Below are 15447 nucleotides of genomic sequence, written 5' to 3' on the forward strand. Positions count from 1 at the left end.
CTCTCCACAGGTGTTCCTTGGTTCTTTGACTTGGTTCATTATTTCTGTTAATGTTGATGATTATGGCTTACAGCCAATGAAAACCAAAACGTTATTATCTCAGTAAATTAGAATACTTTATAACACCAGCTTGAAAAATGATTTTAAAATCCGAAATGTTGGTCTACTGAAATGTATGTTCAGTAAATGCACTCAATACTTTTCGGGCCTCCTTTGGCATCAGTTACTGCATCAATGTGGCGTGGCATGGAGGTGACCTGCCTGTGGCACTGCTGAGGTGTTATGGAAGCCCAGGTTGATTTGATAGCATAACCAAGGTCCCAGAGTCTGGAGGAATAGTGGAGAAACAGACAATCCAAGCTGCTTGAAGGCCTGTTTCACATGTCAGTGGCTCTGGTACGTGTAGTGACTAGGGATGAGCGACTTTGCCTCCGGGAGGGTCGAGTCGGGTTTCGGACCACTCGACTTTACCAAAAGTCGAGTGGAACGAAATCGGCCGACTATCAGAAAAAGTCGGAGTTTCGACCGAAAACCGACCCGACCCAAATGCAAGTCAATGGGGAATAAAAGTCGGCAGTGAGTGGAGGACAGTAAACACACCTACAGTGCCCATTTCAATGGCAATGTCATCAATTCTTATTACTTAAGCTTGTCAACCTTAATTTACTTTATAATAATAGTAATGCATTGAAAACTGGAGGTTATTTGGCTAAAGTTGTGGGGGGGTACAGCCCAGTTAGGGAGGTGGAAAAACTGGCATATGTTGAGGTGTAGGCTGGAAGTTCAGCAGCTGCAAATGGAGGAATTGGAGAAGTCGGAGGAAGAGGTGGACAAAGTGAGCCATTTTGCTGGCAACCTATGTGTCATCAGGGGAAGGTGGTACAAAATCCTTTGAAACCCAGGCATGGTTCATTTTAATGAAGGTGAGATCACCTACATTTTGTGTCGAAAGCCGGGTCCTTCTTTCTGTCAGGATTGATCCAGCAGCACTGAAGACTCTATCTGATAGCACACTACCAGCAGGGCAAGCGAGCTCCTGTAAGGCATATTGTGCCAATTCAGGTGAGGTGTCCAGTTTACAGGTCCAGTAGTCAAAGGGGAATGAACTGTGAAGGAGAACATCGATAGGGGAGGAGAGGTAATTTTGAACCATAGTTGACAACTGCTGTCTCCTGTCTGTTGCAATCGATTCAGTATTACCAGTCGTGTGAGTGGTACTCGAGAAATCAGTCTACAACATGGTCATGAAACCCCTGTCTCCAATGCCACTTCAGCTGTGTGCACCACGAACACCTCTTCCATGTTGCCCAGTACGGCTCATGGTAGAACCTGCACCACTGCTGTGTGCTGGGAATGCCTCTAACAAACGGTTTACCAGAGTTGCTTGTTTGTTCGCCAATATTAGCTCTAGGTTCTCTTGTGGCATCTTAGGATCCGCAAGAGATAATCACACATGTGGGCCAATGTTCCAGGTGTCAATGATGCACTGCCAGTGGTGGGTGGAGGAGCACTTTCTGTTAAATCCACATCTCTCCAGTCATGCACAAACTCTATACCTGACCTTGGCAAGCCAACATTTTCTCTTGCCCCCTGAGAAGCATCCTCCTCCCCAAAATAATCACCCCCTCATCCTCCTCCTCTTCTTCCTCCACCTCGTCTAGGATAGTTCCCTGAGCAGACAATGCTTGACTGTCATCAAGGCTTCCCTCCTCCTCCTCCTCCGCTGCAGACGCCTGATCCTTAATGTGCATCAAAGATTGCATGAGCATAAGTGGGATGCTCATTCTTATGATGGCGTCATCTGCTCTTACCAACCGTGTGCATTCCTCAAAACACCGAAGGACTTTACAGAGGTCTTTCAGCTTTGACCACTGCACAACCGACTACTCGATGTCTGTCCTCAAACTGCCAGCCCGTGTATCCTCCCACAAATGCATTACAGCCTGCCTCTGTTCGCACAGCCTCTCAACCATGTGCATGGTGGAGTTCCACCTTGTTGCAACGTCTATGATTAGGCAGTCTTTGGGGAGGTGGAGCAATCGCTACAGCCTCTGCATACGACTGGAGTCTACTAGCGAGCACAGTCTTCGCACCTTATGGAGCAGGGCTGGTAACTCGGGATAAGTATTTATGAAGCGCTGCACCACCAGGTTCAAGGTGTGAGCCAGGCAAGGTATGTGTTTGAGTTTTGCCAGGGATATGGCCGCCACAAAATTACATCTGTTATCACTGACTACTTTGCCTGGCTCAAGATGTAGACTGCCCAGCCATGAATCAGTTTCTTGCTGCAAGTAGTCGGCCAGTACCTCCGTGGTGTGTCTGTTGTCGCCCAAAGACATCATCTTTAAAACAGCCTGCTGACGCTTACCACTAGCTGTTCGACAGTGGGACACCTTGTGTGCAACACTGGCAGCTAAGGATGGAGGTGCTCGTGCGACTGCGCTCTGTCAACGAGCTTTTGCTTCTGGAGGAGGAGGAGGAGGCGGAGGGTTGAACGCCAACAGCCAACTGTTGCCTATACCGTGGACTAGGCAGCACTGTCCCACCGCCGCTGTCCCCTGTGGACCCTGCATCCACCACATTCACCCAGTGCACAGTGATGGACAAGTAACGGCCCTGGTCATGCCTACTGGCTAAGTGTCATAAAGATGTTATTTTTTGTTTTTCAAATAAAATCATAGATGGTATTGTGTATCAGGGCTCTTTGGATCACTGAAATCAATCTCAAATGCCTGTGATAATTAGTTTACCAGGTGAGCTCAATTAAAAGAAATCTACTTAAGAATGAGGTTCCACATTATTAAGCAGGGCACAGGTTTCAAGGAATTTAGGAAATAAAAAGGATCTCTCTGCTGCTGAAAAGCATCAAATAGTGCAATGCCTTGGTCAAGAGATGAAAACATTAGATATTTCCCAAAAATTTAAACGTGATCATTGTACTGTTAAGAGATTAGTGGTTGATTCTGAGCACAGACATGTTTGTGCTGATAAAGGCAGAATGAGGAAGGTTTCTGCCAGGCAAGTTCATTGGATTAAGAGAGTGGCTGCTAAAAAGCCATTACAAACCAGCAAACAGATAATTAAAGCTGCTGGTGCCTCTGGAGTCCCTCGAACCTCAAGGTGTAGGATCATTCAAAGGCTTGCTGTGGTGCATAAATCTACTATTCGGCCACCCCTAAACAGTGTTCACAAGCAGAAATGGTTGCAGTGGGCCCAGACATACATGAAGACTAATTTTCAAATAGTCTTGTTTACTGATGAGTGTCGAGCAACCCTGGATGATCCAGATGGATGGAGTAGTGGATGGTTGGTGGATGGCCACTATGTCCCAACAAGGGTGCAACGACAGCAAGGAGGTGGAGGAGTCATGTTTTGGGCTGGAATCATGGGGAAACAGCTGGTAGGGCTCTTTAAGGTTCCTGAAGGTGTGAAAATGACCTCTGCAAAGTATATAGAGTTTCTGACTGACAGCTGTCTTCCATGGTATAAAAAGCAGAAACGTGCCTTCAGGAGCAAAATCATTTTCATGCATGACAATGCACCATCTCATGCTGCAAAGAATACCTCTGAGTCATTGACTGCTATAGGAATAAAAGGAGATAAACTCATGGTGTGGCCACCATCTTCCCCTGACCTCAACCCTATAGAGAACCTTTGGAGTATCATCAAGCAAAAGATCTATGAGGGTGGGAGGCAGTTCACATCCAAACAGCAGCTCTGGGAGGCTATTCTGACTTCATGCAAAGAAATAGAAGCAGAAACTCTCAAAAAACTCACAATTTCAATGGATGCAATAATTGTGAAGGTGATATCAATGAAGGGTTCCTATGTTAACATGTAACTTGGCCTGTTAAGCTATTTAACTCCAAAATATCCTTTTTGTTCAGTGAATGTGACCTCCTAATGCTGCAAATTCCACAAATGAGCATTTTCAGTTCTTTAACCCCTTCCTGCCATCCGACGTACTATCCCGTCCATGGGACCTGGGCCCCTATGCCCATGGATGGGATAGTACGTCTCAGCGATCAGCGGCGCCCACGTGGTGAGCGCCGCTGTTCACGGTCGGGTGTCAGCTGATTATCACAGCTGACACCCGGCACAATGTGTCAGGGGCGGTCACGGACCGCCCCCGACACGTTAACCCCTTGCACACCGCGATCAAACATGATCGCGGTGTACCGGGAGTTAAAGGGAAGCATCGGCAGGGAGGGGGCTCCCTCCGTGCTTCCCTGAGCCCCCCACGGCAGCGCAATGTGCAGCGCTGCTGCAGGGGGCTCCTTTCCTGCAGGCCCCCGAATCCAAGATGGCGACGGGGGCCTTCGGGGGCCTGCAGGAAGCTGGCTTCCTCAGTGCCTGCAAAGCGCAGGCATGAGGAAGCCTTCGGCACTGCCTGTGACAGATCGCTGATCTGTCACAGTGATCTGTGATGTGACAGATCAGTGATCTGTCACAGGACAGTGATGTCCCACCTGGGACTATGTAATAAAGTAAAAAAAAAATAAAAAAAGTGTAAAAATAATTTTAAAAAAATCGCCAAATAAATTAGTAAAAAAAAAAAAAAATATTCCCCAATAAATTCATTTTTTGAAAATAAAAAAAAAACAAACAATAAAAGTACACATATTAGGTATCACCGCGTCCGTAACGACCCGCCCTATAAAATTGTCCCATTAGTTAACCCCTTTAGGGAACCCCTTAAAAAATAAAAATAAAAAACGAAGTAAAAAATAATGATTTATTATCATACCGCCAAACAAAAAGTGTAATAACGCGCGATCAAAAAGACACATATAAATATCCATGGTACCGCTGAAAACGTCATCTTGTCCCGCAAAAAATGAGCCACCACACAGCATCATTAGCGTAAAATTAAAAAAGTTATAGCTCGCAGAATAAAGCGATGCAAAAATAATTATTTTTTATATAAAATAGTTTTCATTGCATAAAACCGACAAAACATAAAAAAACGACCTAAATGAGGTATCGCTGTAACCGTACTGACCCGAAGAATAAAACCGCTTTATCAATTTTACCGCACGCGGAACGGTGTAAACGCACTCCCCCAAAAAGAAATTCATGAAACGCTGATTTTTGTTCATTCTGCGTCTCAAAAATCGGAATAAAAAGCGATCAAAAAATGTCACGTGCCCAAAAATGGTACTGATAAAAACATCAACTCGTCCCGCAAAAAATAAGACCTCACATGACTCGGTGGGTCAAAATACGAAAAAATTATAGCTCTCAATATGTGGTGATGCAAAAACTATTTTTACAATAAAAAGCGTCTTTTAGCGTGCGACAGCTGCCAAACATAAAAACCGCCATAAATAGTAAATCAAACCCCCCGTTATCACCCCCTTAGTTAGGGAAAAATAATAAAATAAAAAAAATGTATTTATTTCCATTTTTCCATTAGGGTTAGGGTTAGGGCTAGGGTTAGGGCTAGGGTTAGGGTTAGGGCTAGGGTTAGGGTTAGGGCTAGTGTTAGGGCTTGGGTTAGGGCTAGGGTTAGGGTTAGGGCTGAGATTAGGGTTAGGGGTGTGTTGGGGTTCGGGTTGGAGTTAGAATTGGGTGTTTCCACTGTTTGGGCACATCAGGGGCTCTCCAAATGCAACACTGCGTCTGATCTCAATTCCAGCCAATTCTGAGTTGAAAAAGTCATATGGTGCTCCTTCCCTTCCAAGCTCTGCCATGCGCCCAAACAGTGTTTTACCCCCACATGTAGGGTATCAGCCTACTCAGGACAAATTTCAAAACAATTTTTGGGGTCCAATTTCTCCTGTTACCCTTAGGAAAATAAAAAAATTGGGGGCAAAAATATCATTTTTGTGGAAAAAAATGATTTTTGTATTTTCACGTCCGAGCGTTATAAACTTCTGTGAAGCACTTGGGGGTTCAAAGTGCTCACCACACATCTGGATAAGTTCCTTAGGGGTTCTCGTTTCCAAAATGGGGTCATTTGTGGGTGTTTCCACTGTTTAGGTACATTAGGGGCTCTCCAAAGGCAACATGACACCCGCAGACCATTCCATCAAAGTCTGCATTCCAAAGTGTCACTACTTCCCTTCCGAGCCCTGACGTGTGTCCATACAGTAGTTTTCTCCCACATATGGGGTGTCAGCGTACTCAGGACAAATTGGACAACAACTTTTGGGGTTCAATTTCTCCTGTTACCCTTGGGAAAATAAAAAAATTGGGGACTAATTGATCATGTTTGTGGAAAAAATACGATTTTTTTATTTTCATGACCTGGCATTATAAACTTCTGTGAAGCCCTTTGGGGTTCAAAGTGCTCATCTCACATCTAAATAAGTTCCTTAGATGGTCTAGTTTTCAAAATGGGGTCATTTGTGGGGGGTTTCCACTGTTTAGGTACATTAGAGGCTCTCCAAAGGCAACATGACACCCGCAGACCATTCCATCAATGTCTGCATTCCAAAACGTCACTACTTCCCTTCCGAGCCCCGACGTGTGCCCATACAGTAGTTTTCTCCCACATATGGGGTATCAGCATACTCAGGACAAATTGGACAACAACTTTTGGGGTCCAATTTCTCCTGTTACCCTTGGGAAAATAAAAAAAATGGTGACTAAAAGATCATGTTTGTGGAAAAAATACAAATTTTTTATTTTCACGCCCGGGCGTTATAAACTTCTGTGAAGCACTGGGGGGTTCAAAGTGCTCACCACACATCTAGATAAGTTCCTTGGGGGGTCTAGTTTACAAAATGGTGTCATTTGTGGGGGTTTCCACTGTTTAGGTACATCAGGGGTTTTCCAATCGCGACATGGTGTCCGATCTCAATTCCAGCCAAAAACGTCAAATGGCGCTGCTTCCCTTCCGAGCTCTGCCATGCGCCCAAATAGTGGTTTACCCCTACATGTGGGGTATCAGTGTACTCAGGACAAATTGCACAATAACTTTTAGGGTGCTGTTACCCTTGGAAAAATAAGAATTGAGGGTGAAAAGATCATTTTTGTGGAAAAAATATGATTTTTTAATTGTACCGCTGTACGTTATAAACTTCTGCAAAGTCCTTGTGGGTTCAAAGTTCTCACCACATATCTAGATAAGTTCCTTGGGGGGTCTAGTTTCCAAAATGGGGTCACTTGTAGGGGGTTTCCACTGTTTAGGTACATCAGGGACTCTCCAAACGTGACATGGCGTTCGATCTGAATTCCAGCCAATTTTGCATTGAAAAAGTCAAACGGCCCTCCTTCCATTCTGAGCTCTGCCATGCGCCGAAACAGTCGTTCCCCCCCACAAATCAGGTATCAGCGTACTCAGGACAAATTGCACAATAACTTTTGCAATCCAATTTCTCCTGTTACCCTTGGTAAAATAAAAAAAATTGAACCTGAATTATTTTTTTTGTGAAAAAAAGTTAGATGTTCATTTCTTTTTAAATATTCAAAAAAATTCCTGTGACGCACCTAATGGGTTAATAAACTTCTTGAATGTGGTTTTGAGCACCTTAAGGCGTGCAGTTTTTAGAATGGTGTCACTTTTGGGTATTTTCTATCATATAGACCCCTCAAAGTGGCTTCAAATGTGATGTGGTCCTAAAAATAAAATGGTGTTGTAAAAATGAGAAATCGCTGGTCAACTTTTAACCCTTATAACTTCCTAACAAAAAAAAATTTTGGTTCCAGAATTGTGCTGATGTAAAGTAAACATGTGGGAAATGTTAGTTATCAAGTTTTTTGTGTGCCGTATCTCTGTGATTTAAGGGCATAAAAATTCAAAGTTTGAAAATTGCGAAATTTTCAAAATTTTTGCCAAATTTCCGTTTTTTTCACAAATAAACGCAAGTTATTTGAATGAAATTTTACCACTCTCATGAAGTACAATATGTCACAAGAAAACAATGTCAGAATCACCAGGATCCATGGAAGCGTTCCAGAGTTATGACCTCATAAAGGTACAGTGGTCAGAATTGTAAAAATTGGCCCGGTCATGAACGTGCAAACCACCCTTGGGGGTGAAGGGGTTAAAACATATCAAATGTTTAGAAATTCTACTGTGCCTAATAATTTGGAACAGTGCAATTTGAGCTTTTATTCATTTTGGAGATTATACTGTTATTATTGGGAGGTTTCTTCAATAAAATTTGATGTATACTCTAACCGGTGATGACTTTTATTAGACTGACTGTCATTTGTACCGACTATTTAGGAAAATCAGAGAAAAATATAATTTGCATAATAATTTGGAACACAGTGTATATATATATATATGTATCTATATATATAAAATTGAATGTAGGTGTGTGTGTGTGTATCACCGACCAAGCATGAAGCATCTTTGATTTCACCAGAGCTGTTTAAAAGAAGATGAGCTGTGATTGGTTGCTATGAGCAACAGTTTTCACACTCGACAACACCTCTGCAGACACTGACGGGTGGGAGAAATCTAGAATCCTCAGAAACATAAGCTCCCAGCCATTGTCTGACCCCCAAAAAGGAGCAGACAGCACATGACAGAAATGAATCCCCCCCTCCCGTGCCCAAATACCCATCACACATCCTCAATCCCATAGGCACATCTTCCCTCTTAAAGCGATCATTGGTATGGATGTCAGGGCAAATCCATCCAGCGCTTTGGTTTTGACCCCATGGTCTCTTAAAGGGATCCCCGGTATGGAAGTTAGGACCGTTCCAATCAGCGCTTTGGGTTTGACCCCAGGGTCTCTTAAAGGGATCATTGGTATGGAAGTTAGGGCAATTCCACTAAGTGCTCTGGTTCTGACCCCAGGCCCCTCTTAAAGGGTTCCCCGGTACAGAAGTGAGGGCAAATCAACTCTGCACTTTGGTACTGACCCCAGGCCTCTCTTAAAGGGATTTCAGGTATGGAAGTTAGGGCAAATCCCTCAGCGTTGTGATTCTGACCCCAGGCTTCTATTAAAGGGATCATTGGTAAGGAAGTCAGGGCAAATCCATCCAGCGCTTTGGTTCTAACCCCTGGCGTCTCTTAAATGGATCCCCAGTATGGAATTCAGGGCAATTGCCTTCAAATGCTCTGGTACTGACTCCAGGCTCTCTTAAAGAGATCTCCTGTATGGAAGTTAGGGCAAATCCCTCAGCACTCTGAATTTGACCCCAGGATTCTATTAAAAGGATCATTGGTATGCAAGTCAGGGCAAATCCACTCAGCGCTCTGGTTCTGATTCCATGCTCTCTTAAAGGGATCCACGGTATGGAAGTTAGGGCAATTCCACTCAGCGCTCTGGTTCTGACCCCAGGTCCCTCTTAAAGGTATCCCCGGTATGTAAGTGAGGGCAAATCCACTCTGTGCTCTGATTCTAACCCCAGGCCCCTCTTCAAGGGATCCCCGGTATAGAAGTGAGGGCAATTCCACTCAGCATTCTGGTTCTGACCCCAGGCTCTCTTAAAAGGATCCCCAGTAGGGAAGTCAGAGCAATTGCCTTCAAATGCTCTGGTACTGACCCCAGGCTCTCTTAAAGAGATCTCCTGTATGGAGGTAAGGGCAAATCCCTCAGCACTCTGAATCTGACCCCAGGATTCTATTTAAAGGATCATTGGTATGCAAGTCAGGGCAATTCCACTCAGCGCTCTGGTTCTGACCCCAGGCCCCTCTTAAAGGGATCCCCGGTATGCAAGTGTGTCTTCAGTAAAATGGCACTGGATCGTGCTATGCGCATGCGCGATTCCGGCCGCACTCCTGCCCCGGTCTCCGGCCGAAGAGAAGCGCCGCGACAACGCTCCTCCCGGTCTGGTAAGTATGTAAGTATGGTGCCGGACATAGCGGTATGCAGTGTGTATGTGTACCGCCATCTCCGACGCCATACACACTTGCACAGTCTATAAAGGCTTCGGACAGAGTGATGCTTAGCCGGTTATATTATAGATATAGAAGAAGGGTGAGTATAAATGTTTTTTTGTGTGTAGTTTTAATAGGAGTGAGGGGACCTTGCATACCAGGATAAGGGAGATAAGAGGACCATGCATACCAAGATAGGGGAGGTGAGAGGACCAGGCATATCAGGATTGGGGGATGAGGGGATACCATGCATACCACGATTGGGGGATGACAGGACCATGCATACCAGGATAGGGGGTGAGGTGACCATACATACCAGGATTGGGGGATGAGGGGTACCATGCATACCAGGATTGGGGGATGAGGGGTACCATGCATACCAGGATTGGGGGATGAAGGGTACCATGCATACCAGGATAGGGGGGTGAGAGGACCATACATACCAGGATAGGGATGAGGGAGTACCATGCATACCAGGATTGGGGGATGAGGGGTACCATGCATACCAGGATTGGGGGATGAGAGGACTATGCATACCAGGATAGGGGGTGAGGGGACCATACATACCAGGATAGGGGGTGAGGGGGCCATGCATACCAGGATTGGGGGTAAGGGGACCATGCATATCAGGATTGGGGGTGAGGGGACCATGCATACCAAGATAGGGTGTGAGGGGACCATGCATACCAGGATAGGGGGTGAGGGGACCATGCATACCATGATAGGGATGAGGGAGTACCATGCATACCAGGATTGAGGGGTGAGGGGACCATGCATACCAGGATGAAGAATGGGGTGCCATGCATACCAGGATTGGGGGGGTGAGGGTACCATGCATACCAGGATAGGAATGAGGGGAGCCATGCGTACCAGGATAGGAGGGTGGCAGCCCATACCAGGATGGGAGACCATATACCAATTAAAATGCTCGCCACCCGGGCGTAGAACGGGTTCATGGCTAATATATATATATATATATATATATATATATATATATATAAAATCTGTAGCTTAGTCGCCTTACAGGAGAGGGGCCAAAACACATTCCTTGCTCAGTGTCCGCCCCTGTAATACATTATTGATTGTAATGCTTCGTTAGATGCATGAGTGATGACATTAATTGATGTTAATAATTTCAGCATGCTGACATAAACGCTATATTTATCTGGTATGATAAACTTCATTATAGATGCGCAGTAATTTATGCTGCTTAGAAAAATTTGCCAAAGTCATCCTCAAAGGAATAAAGCTGCTCATTGTTCTTCTGTTCAGGCCTTGCAACAATTGGATTACATTCAGAAACTTGGCTTACTATTTATTCAGCAGACATTCTCCCAGCGCTTGTTGCGGTCTCTAGGATGAGGGGCGGGTGGGGATGAACTGCAGTAACCTCATGTCACTCACCCAGCAGGAAACCAGCCATTGTACCAAAAATCAGCACTGAGCATCTCTATTGAATATAGCCAGGTTATCATATACAGCGTACAGGACACATTCTATCTGTATGAATGTCCACATATGTATCTTTAGCAATTTAGCACATAAAAACCCCAAAGTGAATGGCATTCTGGACTTCTAATATTACATGTTTAAATTTGTTTTTATTATTGGTATAACATGTATTTTATATTATGTATGTAGAATTTTTTTTTTTTTTACATTTTTCTCAAAAAAGTGTTGGCATATAATACTGAGTTATGCTTATTGTGGGTTCCAAATGATATTTCATTAATTTATATACTTCAACAAATATCAAATACATGACAGACTAGTTCATAGATATATAAATGTGGTTGCGGGTGTGTATTCGTGATTCGTGACGGAAAATGCTCCATTGAAATGTGTGTTCAGTTCCTTTTTCGGATGAAAATTAGTTCAAGTGCATTGGGCTCCGCTTTTAGTTTCCTGACCCTTTGTCCGAGCCTGAAGTATTATTGAAGTATTATCCTTGCCACACCTCTTGCCAGTCTATTGGTGTGTGAGACTAAGGGTTGGACCCCTTTTTGATTCCACTAGTCCAGCCCCCATCCCCAGTCTCCCAATAAGTACAGCTGCCAACGTAAAAGAGCGTAGAGCATCCAACACCGGCATCTTATTTTGCACTGCGCTCTGTACCTTCCATTTACTGTCAATATGGTAGATGCTTTCTGTGCCACCTGGAAACTGGTAGACAGTCAGAACTTTGATGAGTACATGAAATCCCTGGGTACGTGCACATGTCAAAATTTCCATTGCGTCTAGAATCTGCAACACAGCAAGCATTTTTGACAAGGGACATAGAAAGCTGTTCAAACAGTAGATGACTGAATCCGAGTAGCATCACAATTTTTGGCACGCCATTCCGGCATCTTGATTGCATTTTTCTAATATTAATGTTCTGATGACTATTATCTGTTGATTTCCGCAGGAGTTGGTTTTGCTACCAGGCAGGTAGGAAACGTAACGAAGCCGACGGTCATCATTAGCCAAGAAGGCGACAAAGTGGTGATTAGGACTCAGAGCACATTCAAGAATACCGAGATCAGTTTCAAGCTGGGAGAAGAATTTGATGAAGCCACCGCTGATGACAGGAACTGCAAGGTGAGTGGACTGTACAGTCAAATAATCCCATTAGAGACACACTATGTAAGGGAGAACGCGTTTCTTAATACACTGTTTCATTACCGCACACCAAGTATAACGAGCATCGATTTGAGAGTTAAAGTCAGGGAGGGATCAGTCTAAGATGTAGAAGATAAAAGTGAGATCTAATAACTAGAACCCATTCGTGATCCCACATGATAGACTTGCTTCCGTTACGAGGACACTGATACTGCACCGAGTCTGTAATGACCTTACTACAGACATTTCTACAACTGAAACACACATTCCATACATTAGAATTGTTTTTTTTTTTACAGCACGTGCATGGATTTCTTTAAGCCCCGTTCATATGAATGGGATCTGTAACAAAATCTGCCACTGTAAAAAATATGGATAATTACAACACTGTCAGTACTGTCAGTACGGTCGTGCACATGATCATATTTTCAGACTGAATGCGATCCGACAAAACATCGCATTGGACCGATGTTAATCTATGGGGCCGTTCACACGCCTGATTTTTTTCATTGGACAGAGTCTGTCCGATGAAAAAACAAAACACAGAATGCTCGATTTGCATCTGATATTCGGATCGCACTCAGCCATGCAAGTCTATGAGACCGTGGAAAAAAATCGGTCTCAACTCAGATGACATCCGAGTGCAGTCTGATTTTCTCATACTGATAGAATGGGGAAAGATGGAGATTTTTGGAATTTATTTTGATCAAACAAGCAGGATAATGTAATAGATGGTACTTGATGATCTTGTACCTTTATATACGATGCTACCAACAGAGTTCCCAAATCTTGTCATGAAGCCTCAGCACTCCAGTAGTTGTGAGTGAATGTGGTTTGTTCACATATCGACAAGGCGACGATTCAGCTCACTCCAGGAGCTGTTCTCAAGCTTAACTAGTTTATTTAGCTATTTTATATCAGTAATAAACAATGTAAAAAAAAAAAATAATGGGAGAAGTCTAAAATATTTAATTTTTCAAACCTTCCGCTCCCCTCAGTCCACTGTGAACCTGGATGGAGATAAATTGGTCCACGTGCAGAAGTGGGACGGTAAAGAGACTAAGTTTGTAAGAGAAATAAAGGATGGCAAAATGGTTATGGTAAGTACGGAAGGAGGCATAGAAAGGCACGAATACATACAGAGTATACTGCACATACTTCACAAGGTTATATATATATATATATATATATATATATATATAACAAGTTTGGAAAAGTAGGAACCTCTTCATTCTCTTCAAAGCATCATGAGCACATTTGACATATGTCAGATATTCTGCCTCCATTCCTTATTATTCCTATACTGAGTAAATACGACTCTGGGATTACATAGCATATTAGGAGCTAATGAGCATATAGCATAAACCTTGACCATTACCCAGTTGTATTTCCAGTCCGCTTGAGTCTCGATAATCTTATCATTCTAGTGGTGATGCCTTTAGCAGATTATTGACCCCTTTACTAAACACAAATGAGCTAATTGCTGTATTAGTAATTATGAAAATGGCATCTGTTATAAAACGAATATGTTTCACCATTAAATGTTTACTGCAGCAATTACATCAGTGTTTCGGTAGTGAGCAGTTCTCAGGTCCTTGGTTTGATTCCAACCAAGGCCCAACATGGAATTTGTGTCCTTCACTGATTCCAAATTACATAGAAATTATATTTTCAGCATATTGTACACCTCATTTATGAATTTTGCATAAATCTGTATATAAAAAATGTACCTTTAAATTAAACACTGTACATATGATCTATGCATCCAGCATTTTTTGTGCATTTTTTATCATATGCTACTTATATTTTACATTTTTGTTGTGATTTTACTCAGGTTAGCTACTACGAAATAAAAACAAAAAAACAATTTTGATTAATGATAAATGATTGCTTCTCTTGTATTCACATTGTTTGTTCTGCCTCTAAGCTGTGGCAGAATTTCTTATCACCTATAATCATGAACATTGGCAAATTTACAGAATATGACCTTTATCTCCTCTTTGCAGACTCTAACCTTTGGTGATATTGTTTCTGTCCGTCAATATGAGAAGGCATAGGCACTGAAAACCTGGCTCAGCATCATTTCTCTGCAGTGTTCCCTCCTATGGATGAGCTGAAAATCTCAAAAATCCTTCTGACTATTTTGCGTTCCTACTTGAAAACTATCCAATTTATGTACACTATGAAAATGATAATGTTGTATTTTTACTGATGACAACAATGTAACAACTTTTTATGAAAATTAAAAAGCAAGTATTTTTATGGATGGAATTGACTGTTTTGTAATCAATCAATAAAGAGGTGCTTGCTAAGATTGAAAACATGTTTTTTGGATTATAAGACGCACCGGCCAATAAGACACGCCCCAAATTTTCAGGATGGAAATAGAGAAAAAATGTAATACATCAAAATGGGGGTCCGTCCTACAGTCCGAATTTAGCTTACTGGCAGGGGGGAGACAGGGAGACAGTGGTGGTTGAGCGGGGTCACAGGAGGTGTTCTGAGGTGCGATGCTGTAAGTCCCATCCCAGGCTGGTAGAAGGGGGTGTTCGTTGGTACTTGGAGGTACTCGGTGGTGCAGGGGCTCTGCCAGATTTTGTGAAATCCCAGAGTCCCCGCACTTCCAAGGATTCAATGTAGTGGACTCCGGGAAAATGATTGCTGGAGGCGGCGCATCCACATATTGAGATCTTGGAAGATGACATCTCTGTGCCGAGATCTGATTGTGTGCATGTGCTGCTTCCGATGGCCATTTTTAAGGAGTCCACTGCATTGAAACCTTGGAAGTGTGGGGGCTCCTAGCTTTCCTAAAATGTCAGCGGAGCCACCACACCAGTGAGCATGACGGGGCACCTCCTGAGCTACAACCTGAGCCTGTGCCTGAACTCCCCTAACGCACTAAGCGGGTCCTCCCCCACCACCATCACGTGCCTAATTCCTGATTGTTACCTCACTAATCCCTGACTAGTGCACCACTGCAAATGGTGAACAACACAGGGAGAGTGACAAAACACAAGACAGAGAGATAGAGTGGAACTTATACTTAACAGCTGTCTCTGCTGCTA

The 15447-nt window shown here is 43.4% G+C and overlaps 1 protein-coding gene across 1 annotated transcript; it reads left to right on the plus strand.

Annotated features, from left to right (window-relative positions):
* The first annotated feature begins 11828 nt into the window (after positions 1-11828).
* FABP7 (fatty acid binding protein 7) lies at positions 11829-14653 on the plus strand. The gene is made up of 4 exons (XM_073575745.1): positions 11829-11987; positions 12189-12361; positions 13381-13482; positions 14389-14653. Exons 1-4 carry the CDS (start codon positions 11915-11917, stop codon positions 14437-14439), a joined length of 399 nt encoding a protein of 132 aa, XP_073431846.1. The 5' UTR covers positions 11829-11914; the 3' UTR covers positions 14440-14653.
* The last annotated feature ends 794 nt before the right edge of the window (positions 14654-15447 follow it).

The sequence above is a fragment of the Dendrobates tinctorius genome, unplaced genomic scaffold (assembly GCF_039654945.1).
Source record: "Dendrobates tinctorius isolate UK_male_01 unplaced genomic scaffold, ASM3965494v1 ptg000046l, whole genome shotgun sequence".
Lineage (NCBI taxonomy): Eukaryota > Metazoa > Chordata > Amphibia > Anura > Dendrobatidae > Dendrobates > Dendrobates tinctorius.